At 39.6% G+C, this 24,512-nt stretch overlaps 1 protein-coding gene across 3 annotated transcripts; it reads left to right on the top strand.

The window, feature by feature from the left end:
• The first annotated feature begins 147 nt into the window (after nucleotides 1-147).
• Nucleotides 148-23,043, top strand: LOC109510646 (protein phosphatase 1 regulatory subunit 1A). Of its 3 annotated transcripts, none has more exons than XM_019861123.1 (8): nucleotides 148-960; nucleotides 1,130-1,308; nucleotides 10,947-11,007; nucleotides 15,244-15,281; nucleotides 15,399-15,462; nucleotides 16,270-16,506; nucleotides 20,032-20,166; nucleotides 22,159-23,043. In XM_019861123.1, exons 2-8 carry the CDS (start codon nucleotides 1,228-1,230, stop codon nucleotides 22,239-22,241), a joined length of 699 nt encoding a protein of 232 aa, XP_019716682.1. In that variant the 5' UTR covers nucleotides 148-960; nucleotides 1,130-1,227; the 3' UTR covers nucleotides 22,242-23,043. The 3 variants fall into 3 exon arrangements, with proteins under 3 accessions (XP_019716682.1, XP_019716681.1, XP_019716683.1); XM_019861122.1 differs by having other exon boundaries at nucleotides 148-1,012; XM_019861124.1 differs by having other exon boundaries at nucleotides 151-1,308; nucleotides 16,324-16,506.
• The last annotated feature ends 1,469 nt before the right edge of the window (nucleotides 23,044-24,512 follow it).

Below are 24,512 nucleotides of genomic sequence, written 5' to 3'. Positions count from 1 at the left end.
AGTGGATTTATAAATTTTATATCTTTTCTCAATAAAGTAGTCCACCTTCTTTAAAAAGGCAATTTAATGCCACTCACAATTGAACTTTACTGTCAAACAAAAACCAACAAGCTTTGTGTATTTAAAGCAAACAAACGACTCGGTGTTGAAAAATGTCTCGGCTAGCTTAAGGTAATGGTAAATAACCTTTTATGTAAGAGGTTGAACACAAACTATTCAGTAACAACATATACCTGTAGCTAAACAAATATTACAACACTCACAGTCGCATTTTATTTATCTTCTGCGTAGAATTGCTTTTATTAATGCTGTACTGATGACTCGGGAGAAGAGTTCCGATGTATCATTTTACGAAACCCACTTGAGTTTTAGACTGGTCACGCCACAGCTGCAATACTATTGGCTGCAATGTGGCAAAAACGGCTTATTGTTAATACTATTTAATCATGCCAATACTGTATCTGTTTTGTAAAATACAAGCATGGTTGGGTAATAAATCAAACTCATATCTTAAGGCAGCACTGTCACTCACTCTCCCGCTCACAATCCATAATTTTACCCATAATCATGAACTATACGACCGGTGATCAATAGTACACTGTTTTCCTAGAAGAAGAAAAAAGACTTTTTTTTTTTAACATAATCACAATTCTTTGATTCAGTTTGTGTATGCTACTGTATGTAGGGGCATTTACTGTACATCTAGGACAGCTCGTCAGGGTGGGATGGTGAGGATAATGCCTCCCTCCCACATATTCAAGAGAGAATCTTTTTTTTTCATGCTCGCTCTCCTTGCCGCAGAGCTCTGAGCACGCCAATACACAGGGTAGGAGGTGTAGAAAAAGGGCGGGTCTTTCCCCGAGCTCAGCCAATGCGCGTGAAGGAGAGCTGCTTCCAGATCGGAGTGCCCTTGTCGTCTCAGCATTGGGATCCAGAGAGGAGGCAAAGCAGGACAGGCAGGTGCTTGGAAATTGGTCACATTGGAAATATCTAAAAGGATGCCCAGAAGCAAGTGAATAACGTACAAGTTCATATTTTCCGGATACGTCAGGAAACGGTGACACTAGTCTTGATTTTTACAATTTTTTTTCTTTTTTTTTTTCTTTTCTCTCTTTACTTTGTTTCCCAGTTTCCTCACTCGGTGGGATTCTCCTTCTTTCTTGCGCTCTTCAAGGACTGCTGACACACACACAGACACACGCATCTATCTACTCGAGCACAGCCGCCATGGAAACCGGGAGTCCTAGGAAGATACAGTTCACCGTCCCGCTACTGGACACCCACTTGGACCCGGAGGCAGCGGAACAGGTAACACCGGAGCGAGGAACTCAAATAGTTGTGAGAAAAAGTTGACATTTTTTGTGTAGTTTAAAGACAAATAAATAAATACATAAAAGAATGTTTTTTTCCCCTCTAACAGTTGTTTAATTTCTAAAAAAAAAAAAAAAAAAAATCAAAATCTTCGGAGAATAATCAACTTTTTTTCTAGAAAAACTTTAAGGTAGCATGTTTTCTAGAAAAAGAAAAAGAAAAAAATATTTTCGGAATAAAGTTGAATATTATCTTGATTAGAGTTGGACCCTTGAGAAAATGTGTTTTTGATGAAAAAAATAGTTATTTTCTCATAAAATTCAATTTGCATGTTTCCAAAATAAATTGATAAATAAAAATAAAAAGGAAAAAAAGTCTTACTTTTAGTAGAGAATGAATATCTATCTATCTATCTATCTATAAATGCGATGAGGACTTGATCAGTGATCAGAAGGTGTAAAATAGCCCAGACTTAATCACTGATTCGATCATGGAGCAATATTCCTACTTAACTTTATTGTCAACCCCTCAGCTTAGCAACAATGCATTGAGAAAAAAAAATCATATAATAATAAATAAAAAAAGATATATATTAGAGAACTATTACAGGAACAAAGTTGTGTAGCCTGAAGAATATAGTTAATACATTAATAAAAAAACAAGGGAAAAAAACTTGTTTTGTCCCTTGGATTTTTTTGGATTATTTTGTCAAAATCCCCCCCCCCCCCCGACTCCTCCCCCCAAAAAGTATTTTCTTTTCTCAATTGATCTAATTTCTGGCTATGCAGAAAACATTTTGGTGTATCAAGAAACAAACAGAGTGGCTCAGTTCACTTTTTTTTTTCCTAGACATACTTGTATATTATTTTTATATATTTCACTGCCCAATATGAGCCCCAAGAAACACATTGCTGCTTTTTTACAACCCCCCCATGCAGCCAATTAACTGTCTACATGTCCACCTCCAGTGTGAGGAGAATGAAGTGTCTTCCACCTCCGCACATGCGCACACACACACACACACACACACACACACACACACACACACACACACACACACACACACACACACACACACACACACACACACAGGCATTTAATGAGACACCTCAGCATGCAGGAATGTCCGATGTTGCTTGTCTGCAATGTACAATATTTCAAGAAGTTGTGACTATGGAAGTGAAGGACAGGTCACAGTGGGTGCATGTTAAGAGCCGCTCGCAACCACAGCGCATGCAGTAGATACGAATGTCCTTGATCTTCTCATTTGATGAATCTTCCATGAACAAGATGGCCCATTCATATTGAATGAATCTTGTGTATAAATAGCAGAGATTTATGGGTGAGTCTCTCATTCGCCGCTTCTGACGTGCGTCGCTCCCTTTTCTACTCCAGCATGACTCAGGCTCTCGCAGATACATTAGAGGAGGCATTTTAGACGTTTACAGATTCGTGTGCGGTATACTGTACTACGAAAGACACTGTGACTTGGAACTTGTAATATTATTGGGGGGGAGTCTAATTTTGAGGGGCGGAAAAATGCGGATTTTGAAGAAAATTTGTTGTTGAAAAAGTAAGTTTTATTTGTCAGAAAAAAAGTAGAAAAAATAGCCCTAGTTTTGAGGAAAGAAAGCGTAGTAAACATTTGAGGAAATCTCATATCAGTTATTTGCCGAAAAAGTTGGGAAAATACAGTAATCATTTTGAGAGTTTTTAATTTTACTTTCAAGAATAGAGACATATCTTGGACAAAAAAAAATAGAATAGGAGGTGATCAATGTCATATCCTTTTTGAGAAAAAAAAGTTGGCTTTTAATTTAAAAATAAAATCGTATCTTTTAAAGAAAAATGGACATTGTAAGAAAAAAAGGTTGTATTGTCATAATAATAATAATAATAATAATAATAATAATAATAATAATAATGTTTTTTAGAAAATGTCATCTACGTTAGAAAACATTTTTTGGAAAAAAGTTTTAAAGTAAAAAGTTAATCTTTTTTTGGAGAAAGATATTATTTGAGATAAAGTAATATTTTTGGGGAAAATAATTCTACAAAAGGCATAATTGTGCAAATATAAGACTTAACGTTTTTGTACATCTTTGTGGAAAATTCATATATTTGAGAAAACCCTAAAATTTGTAGAAAAAAGTTAAACTTCAACAAAAGTTTAATATTTTCCATCAAAAAGTAATAGCCAGGACTAACGCATCGGGACAGTGTGCAAGCGCCAGCAAAATGGGCATAAAGCTGCTTTGACAACGTCAACTTGAGTGTTGCATCATTGCTCCTTTTATTGGTGTTTGTACATAGAGATACACCGGTAGTGCTGGGGCTCGGTTACATTAGTGATTATTACAAATAGCACACGTCTCATAACGCTTGTGCATATTTCAGTCAACTGCATGCCTCCGCTTCATTAGCCTGTTCTTTTCATAATCGAGTTGCATTTTGTGTCACTTGATTCCTCAGTGACAAATATGTTGTGGCTGCGTCGAACAATTTTGGGAAATATGTAGCATTCACAAAATGGCATGTTATATTTGGTACTTGGCGTCAAAAGTTTGAGAGCCACTGTTTTATGGTAAGATATACAGTGCAGGTAAAAGCAATTTGCAGTTATCCTTTTTATTGTGCAACGTGGCAGTCCTCAAGACTAACTCTTGAGAGGAGTGGTTTCATTAATTATAGGACATGTGCCTGTGCGTGACTAAGCATTCTGACTTTGATTGACTCTGTGGATTATTTCTTGTTGTTTTGGAGCTCATTTTTGTGTGCTGGTTATAAACAATAACTGGCAGCCAGAGCTATGGCATCGGTGTATGTGTGGAAATGGGCCAGTGGTTTATTGCCATACCCAGTTAAAGTTTAAACATAAAACATTGGCATATTTAATCAAAATACAAAATATACAATGAAAGTGCACTTTTTTTCTTCACAATACACTGGCAAGGTATAAGATTGTGACATGGTATTATCGGTAGATTCTCAAAATCAGGTGACTCGGATGTTAAAAAAAAATGAGGGGGGGGGATCGAGACATCCCTAGTTAAAACCCTTTATGCAATGGATATTTGAATATGACTGGCGCAGCAACACATACAGACAGACAATTGTTTATTATAGTGCCCCCTACTGGCCAAGGTGCATGCCGAGGAGCACAATGCACATGGGCCGTGCACATTTTGTTTCATTCTTTACATAATATTTAATTACATTAATATAGTAAGTTTTTATGAAGTATAGATGTCGAGTGCTGTTTTTCAAAGGATTCTCTCAAATATTCTTTTATGAAAATCAATGTGGGTGGCCATAAGCTTGCATTGGACCCAATGCTACTGTGTGTGTTATATGGAGAGATTAATTCATAAAAGACACAATAGAAATGTGTGTGTGTGTGTGTGTGTGTGTGTGTGTGTGTGCGTGCGTGCGTGCGTGCGTGCGTGCGTGCGTGTGTGTGTGTGTGCGCGCCACGGTTCACTGGCCTCCTGCAAGCTGACACCTCTCTGCTGGTGAATCAGTTTATGTGGCGAGGCGCATGTCAATGAAAGCCGCCTCCCTAAGGTGTGTGACACTCACCATAACAACACTATCCCGCTTTTCCGCATACAAAGAATCACACTCACACAAATACGCAGACACACTTACACAAACACAGTGTTCCACACGTAACACAACCTCAGATTTGAAGCTCCTGCCAAGCACGGACTGACTGTGTTGATAGAGATCCGCATATCACGTTTAATGATTTGGAAACGTTATGGAACATGATAAATTAATTCATGCAAATGACATGGCTAAATTATCTGCCGTGGAAGCTTAGCTAGTCATGAGACCCGAAGCGCGGAGCAAAGATTAACGAATAGTGGGAATAGAAGGGTTTATAGTTGTTTGAATTTGTCATTTAAAGCCTCGATGTGTCTGAAACTGATTCAAAACAGTTTTGATTTCGGTCTCATTTTACAACATTACTGTTAATAATAAATGGCTTACGTTATAAAAAATAAAATAAATGCACCACAAGCCACATAGATGCTATTTGTAAGCTTTTCTATGGGGTTTCCTATTGTGTGTTAGCATTAAACTAGCGGACTTTAAGGCAATGCTATGTCGTTGTTTTTAAATAAAGAATGTGTAATTCTCTTTGTTCTGTGTTTAGTTTCACAGTAAACATCAACTGGGAGTGGCAAACAGCTTGAAGCCTCTTTTTGAATAATTTTGAATAATCTGCCAATCTACAGTGAGTTGAGTTCACTGCCACAGTCCAGCACTCATAACTCAAGGCTTTGCTTGCAAGTCAAAGCAAAAAAAAAAAAAATGCATATAAATGCGAATAGGCGAGTTCTTCAGATTAAACATTTTTGAGATGTCAGGAAATAATCTGAATGAGCTCTTGCTTCTTCAATGTGTGCCGTGTTTGTGGCGTTCGTTGTTCTGTGCGCAGTTTAGGTTTGATCTGCAAATGAGATGCAAAACATCCTCCGGCGCCTGGGGAATCACTCGCAAATTCATTTTCTCTACTCCTGTATCTTGCTTTATGGCTATTTTCTCCTATCAGTATTATAAGTGGAGCTCATCACACTTCGCCACTCTGAATCAAGCTAGTAGACTGTAGCTCGCAGTTTTTAAGTCTTGTTGGATTTGTTTACACTCTCGATTGATGTAGCTGATCACATATGGAAGCTCACTATCATTTAGATGAGGGTCACTTAATTAGCAAAACCAGCGCAGATGAAGATGATATGTTTCCATGTGTTATTTTACTACAGACCTCCCAGAAAGAAAGAGGGCTTTCCCCGCTCCGGTTTTCCATTCTATCATCTTTTGTCCTTGATCTGAATAATGTAATGCAGATATATTCCCTCAAGGAAGCATATTTTCCAAGAAAAATTGAAGACAGGAAACCACTGCTCTGGTGACTCCATTCATCCATTTCCATTTTGCTGATGTTAGTCCGGGCCTGCTGCTTTGTGTAACTTTGTGGGCTATTTTGTGTGTTACCTGTTGTGCATGTGGAGTGAGTCACTCACTGTTTTTTTTTTTTTTTTAATGCAATCAATTCATATCGTGGCTGTTGGGCGGAAAATTCCAATGTCTAATTTTTTTGTCCATTTTTTTCTCTGAAACAAATCTATACTCCTATACTGTTTTTTTTTTTTGAGCAATCTAAGGTGTTGGAAAAAAGCTTTCTCTCTGTGACAATGCAACGTTTATAGCTCAACAAAAATGGCTTTTTTTTTTTTTTTTGGTTGGTGAAAAGTGATGGTTTTGGAGATGCAAGGATTCCACCCACCGCCAGTAATATCTTAATTTTCTGTCATACCACATTATAATAGTGGTCGTTAACACTGATAAATGCCTACAGGTGTTGTGAGCAGTGCGCGGAAGCAGTTTTTTTTTTTTTTTTTTTTTAAATTCAAGAGGTGCCAGTCCTTACTACATCATCCTCAGTGCGCAAGAGGAAAGATGATTTAGTTTCTGGGGGAATACACACACTGCTAGATTTGACAGAGGATGCCCTCATTTAACCCTTTCACGCACCCTGTAACCGGGTGTCAAATTCATTTTTGTCATAATATATATATATATATATATATATATAAAATATGTCTCATATTTGTTACATATAAGAATTTGAAGTTTTGGTCAAGATTTTAGCAAGCATCACGGAAATTGACATGTTTGACTTGCTTTCGCGGGCCACACAAAATGATGGGGCGGGCCAGACCTGGCCCCCGGGCCATGACTTTGACACATGTTCTGTAACCTGATAACCTGATAACATGTTAAGCTGTCCACTGCAGTAACCGCTGTCCCTGAAAGGATTTAATGTAGCTCCACCCAGAGTGTGCACATTACATTAAGGTAAGTGACACAATTAAGTGGATGGGAGAATCTGCGGAGCCAAAAAAAAAATGCAAAGCAGCACGCCTTTTCTGATGGGAGAATATGCCCCTAACTACGCTTGAATATGAGAAAATGTAAAAATCGATATCTATCTGTTTCTCTGTCTATCTATCTATCTCACTCGCTAGCTAGCGAGCGAGTAAGATAGCTAGCGAGTGAGCTAGCAACTTTTTTCATCTTTATAGGTACTCTTTCTGTTGAATTGAGGACGATAAAATGAAGACCAGCAGCCAGATTTTGTAACACCAAAATTAAAAATTCCATCTAAACACAGATAATCTTGGACTACTTTATAAAGAAGACACAATAGTTTCTTTCAGGCTAAAAACGTCTCTCTGTCGAACAAGCTCCGCAGGCATGACACAACCCCTTCAGTTTGAGATGTCCATCAGTGAAATTGAAATCGCATGAGAGGCCGAAGAGTGCAGTATTTTGCCCCCTAAATGTCAGGCTCACTTTGAGCCACTAATCGTCACTTCGCTTGTCAGCAAAATGATGTGTGCCCTTTCTGCTGTTTTATGACGGTGCTAAACCTTTGACCAATCACATAATCACATAATGGAAATCTCAAATACTTTATAACCCTTTAGGCAACTGATATTTGAACACAAACAGTGCAGCAACACATTTAGGCAGACAATACAACAGTTGTCAGTTTTATATTCTTTTATCTTCCACGACAAGCTGAGACATCTATTTTGTCGAGATGTATAATATATCCCAGGTGACCAAGGTGGACAGCAGCACAAATGGCCATTAAAATTTTAATTCTATTTATGTCATGACTGAATGTTGAATGATTTGCGTGCGTGGTCATGTTATGCTGTGTTTGGGTACAGTGTCCATGTTCATACTCTGCATAATGTTATAGTAGCTCACCGTATTTTCCACACTAAAAGGCGCACTGGATTATGAGGGGCACCTTCAATGAATGGCCTATTTTATATATTTTTTTCATACATTGGACGCACCACATTATAAGACACAATCTACAATGCATCCACTAGATAGAGCTACGCTCAAGGAAATCCCAACAGAACGATCAGATGTCAGGAGAACTTATTTAATAAAGCAGCGACACAGTTCACTTAACCAACAGCAAGTTATAACATTGACCCGTTAACGTTGAACTCTCTTGCCGCTGCTCTATTTCCGTGTTCAACTGCGTCACCAATTGCCTTAAGTTTGAACTCTGCATTGTCAGCATGTTTCTAGCAAGGAGCCATTATGGGGTCGAAAAATTACCGTAATGACCATGCACAAGGCGAATTGGATTTTAAGGCGTGCAGTGAGCTTTTAAGACAATGGAAGGCTTTTAGGTGCACCTTTTAGTGTGGAAAATACGGTAATTGTCTTGGGCTATCACCAGGCTTGTCCCAACTCAGTTGATAGATACAATAAATGTATTTTGGTGTTATCCATATTTGCCATTTACAAAAGCAGGATATTGCCTCAAACCCACACTGTGCATTCTATAGCTGTGAGCTTTTAAGAAAATGGAAGGCTATTAGGTGCACCTTTTAGTGCGGAAAATATGGTACACACGCAATATTAAAGATACGTTTTAGTAATTACACCTACCTCGTTTTTTTTGTTTTTTTTTTAGAAACACATGGGATTATTAAATCATAATTTTGGTCGTTGTGGTAGTACTTGGAGAGCCCCAAAAAAATCAAGAACCACAGTTCTACACTGTACTTTAAAGAAAGTTTTATACAACAGACACCTTTTAGGGCAGGGAAGGAGTTTTTTTTTGCTGACTTGCAAATCAACGACTGTCTTTTTGTTTTTGGTCATCATGAATAAAAATAGAACCATGAAAGCAAAGTGCTGAATGGGTCAATATGCAATCAAGATGTGAAGTTGGCAGCATTCGAAGCAGCTGGAGCAGGTGCATATCTCTGATGGCAGAAATGGCACAGAGCACACGCTCTTATTCACGCGGCCTTCCTGTACTCCACTGATACGGCTCCAATGCTTATGAAGCCTTTTCCGCTCTCATTTGCACTGTGCCGCTGTCGTAGTACGCTCTTCACTGCATTTAGGCACATTATTCCTTCCGCGTCAACGCCGTGTAAGGCATTCGAATTTAGTTTTACCGTTATAGCTTTTGGGAACAATGACGAAGTATGTAAACAACTGGGAATTAAATGGGGTGGTTTTCTGGAAGCACGATGGTGGAAGCTCAGCTAATGTCACGGCTGATTCGACGGGTGCGACTCAAAGTGGGTCACATGGGCCGTGGTGAATCTAAGATGATGCAATGAGCAGGCCGCCAGGAAGAGCAAATTTTGAAATCAGACCACTTCTGTGATTAGTAAAATCGGCAATATAGATATTGCATATTTAAATACTCTCTGGGCATGTTGTTATAGCATTTACAGTAATTCTTTTTTTAAGGTCTTTCAACACACTTTTGAAATAATACAAACACATTTAAACACATATAAATTATTAAGAGAGAGCCAAAGTAATCGACAACACAAACATATTGTATAAACAATGCACCAATCCCTCAGTGTTACAATAATAATCATAATAATAATAATAATAATACATTTTATTTATAAGCGCCTTTCAAAACACTCAAGGACACAGTAAACAAATCGCATTTTTGTGTGATCATCTCACAATGTATATCAATAACCATGCCCAGAGTTCTACATTATAAAATTAACCTATAGCCATCGCTTTCTGTTGGCGTAAAACACATGATTACAGGAGATGACATTCAATAACTTTCAACAAAAAGTAGCCTGTGCTGAAATACAGTGTTAGTTCTTCTTTCAAATTTTCACTTTCTCAAACTAAATAAACGGCCGCCACCTAGTGGTCGCCGGTGAAATTAGACCCGAATGAGTGTTAGACCAAAATAGCATTATTAACTGTACAAAAAAAATCTGTCACGTTGTAGGACTGCGAACTTAGAACATTATCCAGTCAAACCTCAGTTTTCGTCCATAATCCGTTCCAGAAGGCTGTTCGAAAACTGAATTGTTCGAAAACCGAAACCACGCTCTTTTTAAAAAAAAAAAGTTTATTGAACACGTCTGCTCACAATGGAAAGCGACATGAGGAAGCGTCACTTCCACGTCTACCCGAGGAAGCGTCATTTCCTCGTGTAAGGAAGGCGAGAGGAATCAAGTGGTGCATTCAAGTGCGCTCAGTTTGTTCGAGAACCAAAATTTGTTCGTCATCCGAGGCATGAAAAAACTCAAAATTTTTGGTCGAAAACCGAATTGGTCGAGAACCGAAACGTTCGAAAACCGAGGTTTGACTGTTTATGAAAAGATGATTTGACATGCAATTCTTCCGAGTTACAAGCATGGTGAGAGAGTGCATTAAACTTGTATCTGAAGGTACCACTATATTTTGAAGTGATACGTCTTTACTGAGAAATAAACTTTGTGTGCCAGGCAGGAGCTAAGTTTAGCCTGGGTTGTTAGTGGAAATCATTGAGAGTCTTTGCCGCATGTACACGTGCATTTCCGGTGCATTTTTTTTCTCAATGAAATAATCCTTAAAACATTTTTATAGAGGGATCATATGATCATAGTTTGACACTTAAAAAATTGTCTGTGTGTGGGGTGGGGGGGGGGGCGCATGTCAGTTACATGTTTTTTTTTCTGCCATTCTTGGTTGGCAAGTCTCGATCACCATACTCCCCCCACCCCCACCCCATTAACTATGCATCTAATTATTTAAATGAATTTATTTTACTCTTTCAGATTAGGAGACGTCGACCAACACCTGCAACTTTAGTGGCATCCAGCGACCAGTCATCACCAGGTAATAAAACCACACAAACACACACTCGATTTCTCTAATTAGACACCAATAGATCATTTTAAATACAGTACATTGCTTCATCTCTGCTCCCTTTTTGACTCTAAATGTGAGCCTTGTGGTCGAGAATGAAATCAGTCTGGGCGTATATCAATTTCACACGCAATTCAACGGCTTATTTTGTCTCAGATATTCAGCTTCAGAGCAGCAAAAACATCCAGGCGTATTCTCGAGGGGGAAGATGCAGATCAAACACAACAGCGCTCCTCTGGAGAGTTCTCTTGTTGTACACGAGTCAGTCCTGACCTACTTGTTGCTCTCTCAGTTGTATCACCTCGTGCGTGTGCGTGTGCGTGTGTGTTTTCTGATCCGCTTATCCTCACAAGGGTCGCGGGGGGTGCTGGAGCCTATCCCAGCAGTCTTCGGGCAGTAGGCAGGGGACACTCTGAACTGGTTGCCAGCCAATCTCAAGGCACACAGAGACGCACAACCATCTGCGCTCACACTCACACCGAGGGACAATTTAGAGTGTTCAATCAGGATGCCATGCATGTTTTTGGAATGTGGGAGGAAACCGGTGTACCCGGAAAAAAAACACGCAAGCACGGGGAGAACATGCAAACTCCACGCAGGGAGACCGGAGCTGGAATCGACCCAGGCACCTCTGCACTGTGAGGTCGACGCGCTAACCACTGGACCACCGGGCCGCCATTGAAAAGAAATCTTTTAATTAAAGTCAACAATTAAAATACTGTATACGCAGTCCTGAAACACTTACCGCTTCATTCCATTTTGAAACTGCTGGCAAGATTTGAATGTAGCCTCACTTGACTAATCCCCCACTACATTTACCGTAAATGTACAATCCCATTTGGGTTAAATCCATAATATTGTTTTGTTTGTTAAAGGAAAAAAAAACACTGCATGGCTCGTTTTTTTTTTTTTGGGGGGGGGGGGGGGGGTTTAGGTACTTTCTCCAAATTAAAGCAGAATTCAGATAACAAATAGGAATACAATGTGGATCATTGGTCACAAACTGGAACAGATGCATTGATCCAGACTGGGGCAGGGGGGATGGGTGAGGAACTGATACCATGACAAGGTGGAGACGAGCTGTTCTGCCGTGCCCTAAATCACACAGAAATCTCTGCATTATTTATTAGCCTGCCTCATACGCGCCCTGTGAACCTTCCCCCTCCCCCTCCTAACCCAAAAAGCACCCATCAGAGGCTGCAGATGTACACAAAAGTAGCATTTAATCAAAATGAGAATGTCGAACGTGTGGCAAGATTTTTCTCCCCATGACAATGAGGCTTTAGTGAGCTAAATGATGCAACATAAAACCTGAAGCCGAAAACAAATTTCACTTTCCCGCTTGAATCTGTTACCGGGCAAATTTGACTATTTTGAAAATGACTTTTCAAAATTGAAACTCCTTGGTGGAGAGAAATGGTTTTCTTAAATATAAAGAGTGCTGCAAAAAAGGATGATGCTCCTTAAATTTGGGGTAAATATCTTTTAAAATTGAAAACAACTGAAGAAATGACACTTTACTAAGTTATCAGTGTACAGCTTATATTGTAAAATATACGGTCTCATCAACAGCTCTCAGGACACCAACTTTAATATCTCAATCATTGGCAACAAAAGGGAGCACACCCCATTGTGAAAATTGAGCTCAAATTAGCCATTTTCCCTCCTCGGCGGCACGTGACTGACTCACTGGTGTTACAAGATCTCGGCATTCAAATATATCAGCGGAGGTTCATTATGGCACCTCGTTGCATGAATGTCTGTGAGGACCTGATCACTAACACCAGTTTCATTGATGATTTTGACAACATATCTCTTTTAACCCGTTCGACACAAGTAACCACATTATACAGTTGAAATATGTTCTCCATCAAGATGGCCTTGGATAAAAGAAGATTTCCACCATCCTGAAACTTAGCAATGCTGCTAAAGCAGAGCTGGAAAATAATGGTGGACACACGAAATTGGGCACAATTTTGACATTTTCACATCGGGGTGTGATGACTTTTGTTTCCAGCGGTTTATTCAAAATATGCGGCACTTCTTCACTTGTGCTTTGAATTGCCACTGCTTTTGCTCATCCAAGAGAACTCGACGGGGGGGGAGTAAATTGAGCTGGAGCACCATTCGGCTGCTAAGTAGAGCATCCATGTTGTATAAAAAGGACACAGAAGCTTGTCTGTGTTCTCATCTGGCTTTGTGTCCACCACTCAGTCAGCTGGGAGTTTCCAGTCAGCTAGACAAGGCTTTCATTACTGGCGTTATCTCCGCTTCTTGGGGGGGGGTCGCAGATGGGCCCCGAGACGCACAGAGAAGGCAATTAGTATAGACATCAATACCAAAGCCATATTTCATGTTTCTTAACCCAACTAGTCATCTGCACATCTCTTATTACCGCCACGGCTGCTCACTCTCCCCGAAGATGACAGGCGATACGATGAGAGCTCCGATTTCTTATGATCATTGTGAGCAGAGTCTCATTTTTCTTGTTCCAATTACTTTTTTTTTTTTTTTTTAACTTAAAAATAATGACCTTGTTAGTTTTTAAAAGACATTCGAATTTGGATTGTTTGCCGAATTGTACGCTGTCCTGCATTCAAGGAATGAGGTTCTTTTCATCCAATCTGCTTTGCTGTCTGAAAAAGTCAAAACAAGACCACCATGCAAACACTGGATGGGTCAAATTTGACCCGTTTTGACATTTGACCTTTTGATAAAGTGAGCCAAAATTCATTAAAAGTCAAACATGAAAAAAAAAGTCATTCTTTTGCAGAGGTGCGACGTCGTTTGTGTCCACTGAGACTGTTCCTTTCATTTCAATTCATCCCTCGGCATAACTTTAAACTCCAGTCACTGATGTAAACAGATGGGTTCAAGCCATTGGGATCATTGTGTTATGACTCCCAGGCCTCTCGGAATATAAATCTTTATTTGACTTAAAGGTCTCCTCCATTTACCGCCACTGATTTGTCATCGCGATTGCTCTATTAAACCTTTCCAAACTCGCCTGATGCACGAGAATTACGGCCAAGCTGAAATTGCAAGTCGTTAACGGTTTCATCCGTGACGATCCGAGCGTACGTTTGCTGCTTCAAACAAGTCAGGAGTTGCGCATGCTTTTAAGACGGAGCAATATATGCGCACTGGTGCGCTGGCTGCCTCCGGGATGTATAGGTTGCTGAGCAACAGCATGGTGTCCTAGAAAAAGTTCCACTGTTGTATTGCTTACAGTTTACGCTTTCAGCACCAATCAACCGATACTTCTTTTTCGATTTGTTACAGTCATGTGACCAGAATTCACCACACATATACTTAAAGCTCTTCTTTGTCTCCTGGCGGTCATATGGTTGTTCGACGTGCTTCTCACCGCAGGCCATGAACCGCATTTCAAGCACCATAGGAGGCGTTCCGACACCAGCGAATATAGAAAGTCTGCACCTCCCCGTTCAAACGTCAAGTGTTTGTGATATAAAGAAATGAGACTGAGATGAACCATTGAAAGATTTTTTTCTGCAATGAAGTAAAAAATAAATAAAGGGGCAGCTAAAATAAATAAGCGTGATAAAGTGCACTTGCGCTTATAATCACGGATGGAGTTGTGTTTTGAATTCACAAATCAGTTTCATTATGGCCGATAAATTCAACCTGGGTTTAAAATTTTTGCACAAACACATGTAAAAAAATGTGTTACGATCTGATGAAAGTCCAAAAGGTATGTTTGAAACAACACCGCTCGTCAACAAGATAAACAGCGGAGAATACAAATATCGGAAAGAGTTACCCATTGTACAGTCAGAATAAAGTGAAGGATGGTGGAAGGAATTAGAATGAAAGCAAAGTAAAACAATAGTAAAAAAAAAAAAGAAAAGCCTTTTATAACAACTGATCTTTATTTGAGGTGAACCCCTTTTGACATGAATTGAACATCTAATTTGTTATTGGTTCATTCTGAACACTTCTACAGACCAGGTTATAAGAGGGTGTGTACACTTATGCAACCACATGATTTCAGTTGTTTGGTTTCACTTAACCTCACAAAAAGTTTCTTTTTTTAAGTGAGTTGTGCAGGTTAGTGCTCACATTAATGGTGGTAAAAGTCCGATTTTTTTTTTTCACGTCACAAAATCTGTCATTTTAACAGGGGTGTGTAGACTTTTTATATCCATATACATGTTTGAATTTCTCTTGTTTGATTCCCTCTCACAGAAATCGATGAAGACCGTCTTCCCAACCAGCTCTACAAGGTACTTTGAGTCATTTTGGACATCACAGAAATAACTAACCAAAACAAAAGACCCTCTTTTTTGTTTCGCTTTCTTGATGATTAGATGATTTAAAAATAGATATTTTTCATTTTCAAGGCTGCCTTGTTGAACTCCCCTCGACAGCGGCGAAAAGGACAAAAAGGAACGCCCACGATGAAAGGTGAGTGATGTTCAGCAATGGATTGTGAAGTTTGTTTTGTGTGTGTGTGTGTGTGTGTGTGTGTGTGTATGTGTGTGTGTGTGTGTGTGTGTGTGTGTGTGTGTGGTATCCATGGTGATACATCTCATTGCTTTCTGCACAATACCTCCACAGGTAAGAATTCTCGACATGAATCTCCGCAGAGCAATTAAAAGATATGAAACGGAATTTTACAAGTAGAGGCCGCTTGATGATTTTAGCGAAACGTCCGATTCAATGCGATCATTAAAGTTTGGCGTCGCTCATCTTAATCCTTAGTGTGTAGTTTCAAAGTAGCAGGCAGTTGCGTTGGTTGGAGCGAATTTTGAGAAGGTATTAAAAGATATTAAAAGGTATGACACTTAACTTGAGGATTTGTGTAAGACCCTGATTACACAGAGCCTAATTAAGTGGAGAAATACGATGGTGGGATGTTTTTTTAAATTTTTTTTTTATTTAGTTTCCTCGCTAGGCGGCCTTTAGAAGAATGAGTCAGCCTGCTTTAGTTGCCACTCTGATGTGATTAAGAGTAATATAGTATTAAGTTTCAAGCATCCCCCTCACTCATAATCATGACCGGGTGTTAATTTTTTTATTTTTTTAATTTTTTTATACATAATTGCATTTAAATAGCTTCTAGTGTTTTGGATATGCTGGATGTCTCATCACCTTTCTGTCCCCAACTCCCTGTGCTAATCCCCTCTCCTCCTCCTCACTGGTTGCCTTCCTCTCACCCCTCTCTTCTCCCCAACGGTTTCCTCCTTTAACATTCTGCGAACATTCACTCAGTACCCTTTTTTCCCACTGTGTTATCCTTGATCCTTATCCTTTGCCTGGTCCCAGAGCTGCAGTTTCTGGTGGAGCATCACCTATACAGGCAGCAGCAAGGAGGCGCTGACGAATGCTCCTCCGAGAGTTGCCTGTCGGATAGGCCCAGCCCCGACTCGGTGGCCCCGGGGGAGGAGCTCCCGCGGGACGACGAGGCTACCGCCGAAGCCTTTGAGAAGCTGCGCTGCCAAATGGAAGGTACGTCCGGAGTCAGCGGAAAGACAGCATGGATACACTTTTTTGGATTTTATTCACAAATGTTCAAAGCGCAGCAAATCATGTAGACATAAAATGGTGTAATCGTCCAAATGTTGACGTGACAACTCATATTGACACGTGGTTTAACAATGATAAAACAGAGGTGTGATAAAGTTCAAGTGTGTGTATGTGTGTGTGTGTGTGTGTGTGTGTGTGTGTGTGTGTGTGTGTGGTATCCATGGTGATACATCTCATTGCTTTCTGCACAATACCTCCACAGGTAAGAATTCTCGACATGAATCTCCGCAGAGCAATTAAAAGATATGAAACGGAATTTTACAAGTAGAGGCCGCTTGATGATTTTAGCGAAACGTCCGATTCAATGCGATCATTAAAGTTTGGCGTCGCTCATCTTAATCCTTAGTGTGTAGTTTCAAAGTAGCAGGCAGTTGCGTTGGTTGGAGCGAATTTTGAGAAGGTATTAAAAGATATTAAAAGGTATGACACTTAACTTGAGGATTTGTGTAAGACCCTGATTACACAGAGCCTAATTAAGTGGAGAAATACGATGGTGGGATGTTTTTTTAAATTTTTTTTTTATTTAGTTTCCTCGCTAGGCGGCCTTTAGAAGAATGAGTCAGCCTGCTTTAGTTGCCACTCTGATGTGATTAAGAGTAATATAGTATTAAGTTTCAAGCATCCCCCTCACTCATAATCATGACCGGGTGTTAATTTTTTTATTTTTTTAATTTTTTTATACATAATTGCATTTAAATAGCTTCTAGTGTTTTGGATATGCTGGATGTCTCATCACCTTTCTGTCCCCAACTCCCTGTGCTAATCCCCTCTCCTCCTCCTCACTGGTTGCCTTCCTCTCACCCCTCTCTTCTCCCCAACGGTTTCCTCCTTTAACATTCTGCGAACATTCACTCAGTACCCTTTTTTCCCACTGTGTTATCCTTGATCCTTATCCTTTGCCTGGTCCCAGAGCTGCAGTTTCTGGTGGAGCATCACCTATACAGGCAGCAGCAAGGAGGCGCTGACGAATGCTCCTCCGAGAGTTGCCTGTCGGATAGGCCCAGCCCCGACTCGGTGGCCCCGGGGGAGGAGCTCCCGCGGGACGACGAGGCTACCGCCGAAGCCTTTGAGAAGCTGCGCTGCCAAATGGAAGGTACGTCCGGAGTCAGCGGAAAGACAGCATGGATACACTTTTTTGGATTTTATTCACAAATGTTCAAAGCGCAGCAAATCATGTAGACATAAAATGGTGTAATCGTCCAAATGTTGACGTGACAACTCATATTGACACGTGGTTTAACAATGATAAAACAGAGGTGTGATAAAGTTCAACAATTCACACATAAATTGTCATAGAAAAAAAAATCACAAAACTATCAGGGGGGATAAAAAGAATAGGAGAGCACACATGAAATTTAACAGTAACATTATATTCATACATACATTTTCCCTGAAATATTTTTTTGGTGGATTTGGAATGATATGCAGGACAAAGTACCTCAAATAAATGTATAAAATGAATTCTTGCACCTAATGTTGGTTTCTTGTTCAGCAGTTTTGTGCCGTCCTTGAATGGTAACTTTTCGATATGAGAGCCCTTTGCACTGGAAAAAAAAAGTACAATGTGTTTTTACGTTTATTGTTTGCTACAAACCATTTAGAGTTGGGTTCAGACTGTATCTCACTCAGCAGCAAGATTTGTTAGCGTTTGCGCGGAGCCCGAATGTTATTTTATTCATCATGGGTTTGTCAAAGGTTGCAAAAGGTTGCAAGGACGTCCGCAAACTCATGTCCTTGTCGCAAGGAAATTTTGAAGATGTTTAAAATTCGATGGTGACAAGAAAAAACTGTTTGTGACCATTAAAAGCGATTTTAATGGTCACTGATGAAAAAACAACCAGATCCTCTACGTTTGTTAACCCTTGCCGCGCTCTCTTAGTGAGATACCACCTTTAGCATAGTGGCTCTTTAGAAAGACATTATAAAAATGAAATCTGTTAAAGAGCACATATTTTACACATTTGCATGCATTTTGTCCATATTTAGAATAGCATTTCAGTTATAAATCTGGCTAGGAAGTATGCGGTCCCATGTTAGCCCCCCAAAGCACTGGTGAAAAATTGTGGCCCACTTCAGCATTTAAGTTGCCCATTGTTACTTCTGCCACAGTAAGTCAACTTAAGTACGTAAGATTATTTATTTGACCAGTTAATTCATTTATTTATATTAATTTCTTTAATTATGGCGGTATCAATTTGCCAAATTCCTCTGGAGACTGGACTGTGCACATGCATGCTGACCTTACTCATTTGTGCCGGTATCTCCTGCGACTTGTATGGATGTTGTGTCCTTGCTTTAGTGACAAAGAGGCGCTCCATCTCAGCCCCCGTAATTCACTTAAATAGCAGGTCACCAGATGGTCATAGAGTGCAGCGCATACCCTGCACATGCAACCAGTAATTGCCCTGGCTTAATGCTTCATAAGGGCTGTATCTCTGGAGCCAAAATATATTCTGCGTGTTTGTTTTTAGTGCTGCCCTGTATCGTGATACTATCACTGCCTACAGTATTATCCTGACATACTTAGTGTTTTGTTTTGTAACGTGGATCATTGAATGTGATACTGTCGGTCTGGGCAAAATATCACGCTAATGTTATATTGTGAGGACTGTGGTGAAATATTATTGATATCAGAAAATAATATGATCATCTTTTACTGTGAGTACTGTATCATGATACTATTGGAAGGATATCTGAGTAATATTGTGTTACTGCATTAAGAAACTGTTAGTACCTGCAATACCATAATAGGATGCTGTTTGGTACCATAATGTCTGTCCTATATTGTGATACTGTTGGCATATTGTGCAACTGTTGTAAGTATTGTATCATAATGTTGTCCGTATAAAGAAAATAACATTATGAGTACTGTATCACAATACTGCTGGTATGGTCAAAATATTACCACAATATCTTAGGGTGAGGTCTGTTGTCATAACATTAATATGAGAAAAAATTAATTCTCATCTTCTATTGTAAGTGCTGTATCGTGATCCTATCTGTAGTGCAACGATATTGTGGTATCGTATTTTGCATACTGTATTATGATTTATCAGCAGCAGGAAACACACTCACAATATTGTATTGTGAATCATTTATCATATTACTACTGTAGTGTATCTGAGAACTATCATGATAATATTTCGGAAGTACTGCATCATGATGTGAACAATATCTAGGAAAGATCATAACATTGTATTGGATGTACTGTACTATAGGTATGAGCAACCTATTGTGAAATAGCTTATGATGCGTATTAACAATATCAGAAAATGATGAGATGGCCATGTGTCCTCATTAATGGGGCGCCGTTGTAAATAGACTCAGCGTGAGTAAATACAGTAACACGTTAAATGTCAGGCAGCATTGATCGGGCACATCATGTGCATCTAATGAGCGTAACCTTATTGGTCAACTATCTTGACTCCCATTATTTTGCGTTTGCAGCCGAGTTCTCCAGGGAGAGTCTGTCAGAGGCGGCCGTCGACGGATCGGAGTGCCCCTTCTCAAAGGAAGAAGACGACGACTGTTCCAGAGTCGCTTCATCAGATCCTTCATCGCAGCTTAACGAGGCTCAAGCGGGTAAATAAGAGGGGAAAATAACACCATATTATGCCGTCAAGAAGGTTTTCCCAGGGGGCGCTCTTCTATCGCATCAGTATGCAAAGTGTGTTTTGCGCAAATTATTCTCAAAGCTCTGCTGCGGCTCAAATGCCCAGAGGACACTACTGTACAGTCAGCCTTTTGTGTTTCTAAGCTTTTTCTCACCCCCCGCCCCCAAACATTATTAAAACCAGGGTTGTTAGAACACATGAGGTGGTCTGTAAACTGCACTCACTGCACTTTAGCTGTCAATAGTAAACGTTACCTTGATTTGCACAGAATACATTTTAGTCATCTGTTGCTTTCTTAATTAATAGAAACTTGGAATTATCGAATCACTTTCCAGTCATTTGCCATCATAGTTCAACTGAATAATTATATATGCTGGATCTCCATACACGTTATTTCAACAGCTTGGATGTGGGAGTGTTAGGTCTAAAGTCTAAAAGACTCGACCGACCCGGGCAAAGAACAGGCACGCACACGGAAATAAGGTTTAGACTGCTGCAGCAGGGAAGAACAGGGAGGGCACGAGGTCACAGTGTGCTCGGCTCACAAGATCTCCTGTTCCACCTGGATCCTCCCGCCGCAAAGTGTTTTTATTAAAAGAAATGGATCATGCGCAGTGCACACAATGGAAAAGTACTGGTGGAGTTTTGTGGGCTCGTGTGAGGAATGTGGTGCGTGTGGGAGATGTTCATGTGGGAGATACTTTGTGTGAACACATAGGAACAAGATAAAATGAAACAATGGGCCATTGAGAAATACACACAAATATAAGAGCTTACTTTACAGGGAGGTGCAGTACAGTAACAGGAGGTCACTTTGTGGCTCAAAAAGTAGCACTTCGATTCCACTTTGTGTGTCTGTTTCAGTCTAGTTCCTCCGGATTTAACTCAGTTGTGAGCCAAGTGTGTCTGACTCTTTTGACCGTACGTAATGACAGCCAATTCAAGGTTAAATAAAGAACACTTGGACAAACAAAAATTCCATCCATTAAAGTATTTCTTTCTTGACCTCCAGTACTACATTATTCTTGTCAATCAATGTGTCTTGATCTGTAACGACCAACCTTTTTGAAAGTGTTGTAGCATTGGTTTTAAAGTGCATGACAACGCCGTGGCAACAATACCCATGGAAACTTGATTAACATTCACTGTGGTGACACACATAGTCCCGCTGTCTTCATGGGTGGGAAAGTGTACTCTGAATTCAAGTCTTCTGGACATTGCCAATTTTGTGAGTGTTTAGCTTTTTGTGCAGACTTGTTTGTCTCAACTCTCATGAAGTAACACAGGGAATAGCGACACTCACTGTGATACTTTTTAATGTTTTGCGCTGATCAATCTTGTTGTTGGTAAAAACTTAATATAATGAATACTGCATCTTGATTAATTTTGCGATAATATTAGACTGTGATTACTGTATTGGGATACTATACCGTCGTATTTGATATCGCGTCATCAATACTGTATCATGATACTGTGCATATTATTGGAAAATATGATGTCATCGGTATTGCATACTGATACGGTACTTACTTAGTTGCATGATTATTCTGTCATACTTTTTGGTATCATTGACAAAATATGATGAAATAGTAGTGTAAGTCCTGTATCACGATACAGTGGGAAAAATATCGCTGTATCGTCCATATCATATCAAGATCGGCACTAGCAAAATATTTTTACATCATATTGCGAGCACTGTATCATGATAAGTTAAGCTATTAGCAAAATATTTTGAAATTGGGTTCTGACTTCTTGTATTGTGATACTATTGGATTGTTTGACACAATATAGTGATAATATCACAATGTTATCAACTTTGTAATTCCCCACACAGAATTTTAATCACGAGCAAGGATTAAGCCGAAACACTTCTATACACTTGACTACGGTATACTTCAAGTACAAGAACGAATCTTTCCTGAGAATGTCCAAGACTGACTGTCACGCCTGTATTTCGCAGACACAAAAGCGGCGACATGCGGCGGCACCGGTCAGCTAGCCGACGAGAAGACAAAGAAGCTCATCCCGGGGACAGAAAAATAAATGTTGAAAAAGAAGATAAAAAGAATGAATGAAAGCACTTGTGTGTACATCATAAATGCTGCTCCTTCTACTCAGCCAGCTCCACACGATGACAAAAAAATTTTGTGTTTGTGTGTGCGCGCAGACTCACTTTCTAGCCACATCAGGACAGTCCTTCAGGGCCTCAGTTACCAGCCACAAAACAACCTTCATAAATAGCCATACAGTTCCAAAGGGATCCTTACGTTTTTGCTTCTGTAATTCCAATTTCCCACGATTCAAAACACTCATTTTAGCGTCGCACTTGCGTATTACACATCTCCTGTCATGTCAGCATTTCATTGAATCACACACGATATCATTTTATGTGCCATGACGTCTGTGATTGTTCCATTGAAGCAATAACACCCCGTTTGTACCTCGTGAAATGTTACGTTTTCAACACGGTCGCTAGTAGCATTAGTGTAGGTTTCATTTTCACATTCCTAACTGGCATACGGGGATAAAGTTATTCATTCTCAAATAAAACTAAAATAAAGTCAAACGATTCACCCTTTGATGACACCTGATGGACGTAACGTAAAAGGGAACAGGAATTGGTAGATATGTGAATAGATGCAGTGATACTTTTCAATAATTGTCTTAGTTGCCATAAGATGAGGCCATCTATAAAGAAATTGGTCTCAAGGAAGTAAGGTGAAGCATCTCAACTTCGACACAAGCTTTTATGCAAAGCCATTTGAGCATTTAGCCGATATCCAGTTTCAGGTTCTTGTACTACAATGTTTTTTCTTTTTTTGTCTTTGTGCACAATTCAGTGCACCAGTAGAACGACTGTGTCTAACGACATTTTTTTTCCTCCACGAGTGTGAGCGTGACAGCTTTTTATGAACCTTTTTGAGCATATATTATGAAATGGCTTGGATATCCTTGATGGATATCAAGGATATCCCAGGTCCACATACTCGTACATTCAACTTTGGAATTCTAATGCTTTGGTGCCGACAGGGCTTTTACCCTTTCAGGGACAGCGGTTACTACAGTGGACAGTTTATCATGTTATCAGGTTACAGGGTGTGTGAAAGTATTAAACCTGATATCAGGATATGGAATAAATGCTCAAATGTCTTTCCAGAAGTGGGAATATGGTGGTGAGGAGCCTTAGTTTGTTTAGCCTGGGTTGTTAGTAGACGTTAGTAGAGTCGTCTCCAAATGTGCACGTAGATGGGTACTTCAGATGTATTTGTTTCCAAATCTAAATAATCTGGCAGACGTTTATTTTTGAGGTTCCTTTTGTAAAATGAGTTTGAAATTATGTTTCTCTTTTTGGCCATGTAGGCACTTGTAAACATTTGTTCTTGCAATTTTTTTCAATATTTCTTTTTGTGCGCTGCTATAGAGCTCAGTCCCTTGAATATTAGCGAGGGATTACTGTGTAAATTTGCTGATTTAATGGATATTCGCCAGGTCCATGTTCCATTATACTGCATCACATATTTTCATTTACTAGTTTTATTTCTTTCTTCTAATGTAAATCCATCTGATAAAACACTTTCTTGCATGATCCAACTAGAATTTTTTTGTGCTTCGTTTTGTATGGCACAAACCCATTTTACAGCCCGATAATCCTGCGTCTAATCAACCAGAACATGTTAAATTCCTCCTAATTGAAATTACGTTGATATGGAGATTGTGACAATTGCTTCTCATCTACGATACATCACACGCATCAGCTCGAGAATACCGAAAAACACAACTTTAAAAAAAACATGACAAATTTTGCTCTTTTTTTCTCTCTGCTTTGTATTTATGGATTCTGTCGTGTTTATCTTGTTTTTCAAAATGGAACTTCAACTCAAACCATTTGTTCCAAGCTTACTTGAATTTATGAGTTCTCCAAATGTGTTTGATACAATAAAATGTTGAAATTGGTGATGTGTTCTGATTTATTTCAACAAAGAGGATGTTTTCACAAGCGCGCGCCACTGGCCATGTGGTTCATTGAGGGTGACTCCCCTAAAAATAGGCCCAGCATATTAATAATTCATTGAACTATGAGCAGGAAGCACAAAAAGCATACATTTTTCATAAACGAGGCCGCTTACATTGAGTGGCATTGCATCAACTTAAGTCTAGAAGCATACATTTCTGGTTAAGTATGCATCAGTTGAGGCAGTTTGCAAATTCACCAGTCGCAATAGGTACCATAGACCAGTGGTGCCCAATACGTGGATCGCGATTGACCGGTAACTTGCGGACTGATCAAAGATTTGTCCGTGTGAGTGTTTTTTT

Source organism: Hippocampus comes, unplaced genomic scaffold (genome assembly GCF_001891065.2).
Source record: "Hippocampus comes isolate QL1 unplaced genomic scaffold, H_comes_QL1_v1.1 scaffold40, whole genome shotgun sequence".
NCBI lineage: Eukaryota > Metazoa > Chordata > Actinopteri > Syngnathiformes > Syngnathidae > Hippocampus > Hippocampus comes.
Note: the sequence above shows the minus strand (reverse complement) of the source record. Positions and strands in the feature narration are given on the sequence as shown.

Bases quoted from the DNA above. Each gene is read 5' to 3' on its own strand.
- LOC109510646 (XM_019861123.1), top strand. From the start codon at position 1,228: ATGGAAACCGGGAGTCCTAGGAAGATACAGTTCACCGTCCCGCTACTG. The intron at 1,309-10,946 runs GTAACACCGGAG...TTACTCTTTCAG, and splicing joins ACCCGGAGGCAGCGGAACAG to ATTAGGAGACGTCGACCAAC. The intron at 15,282-15,398 runs GTACTTTGAGTC...TTCATTTTCAAG, and splicing joins TTCCCAACCAGCTCTACAAG to GCTGCCTTGTTGAACTCCCC.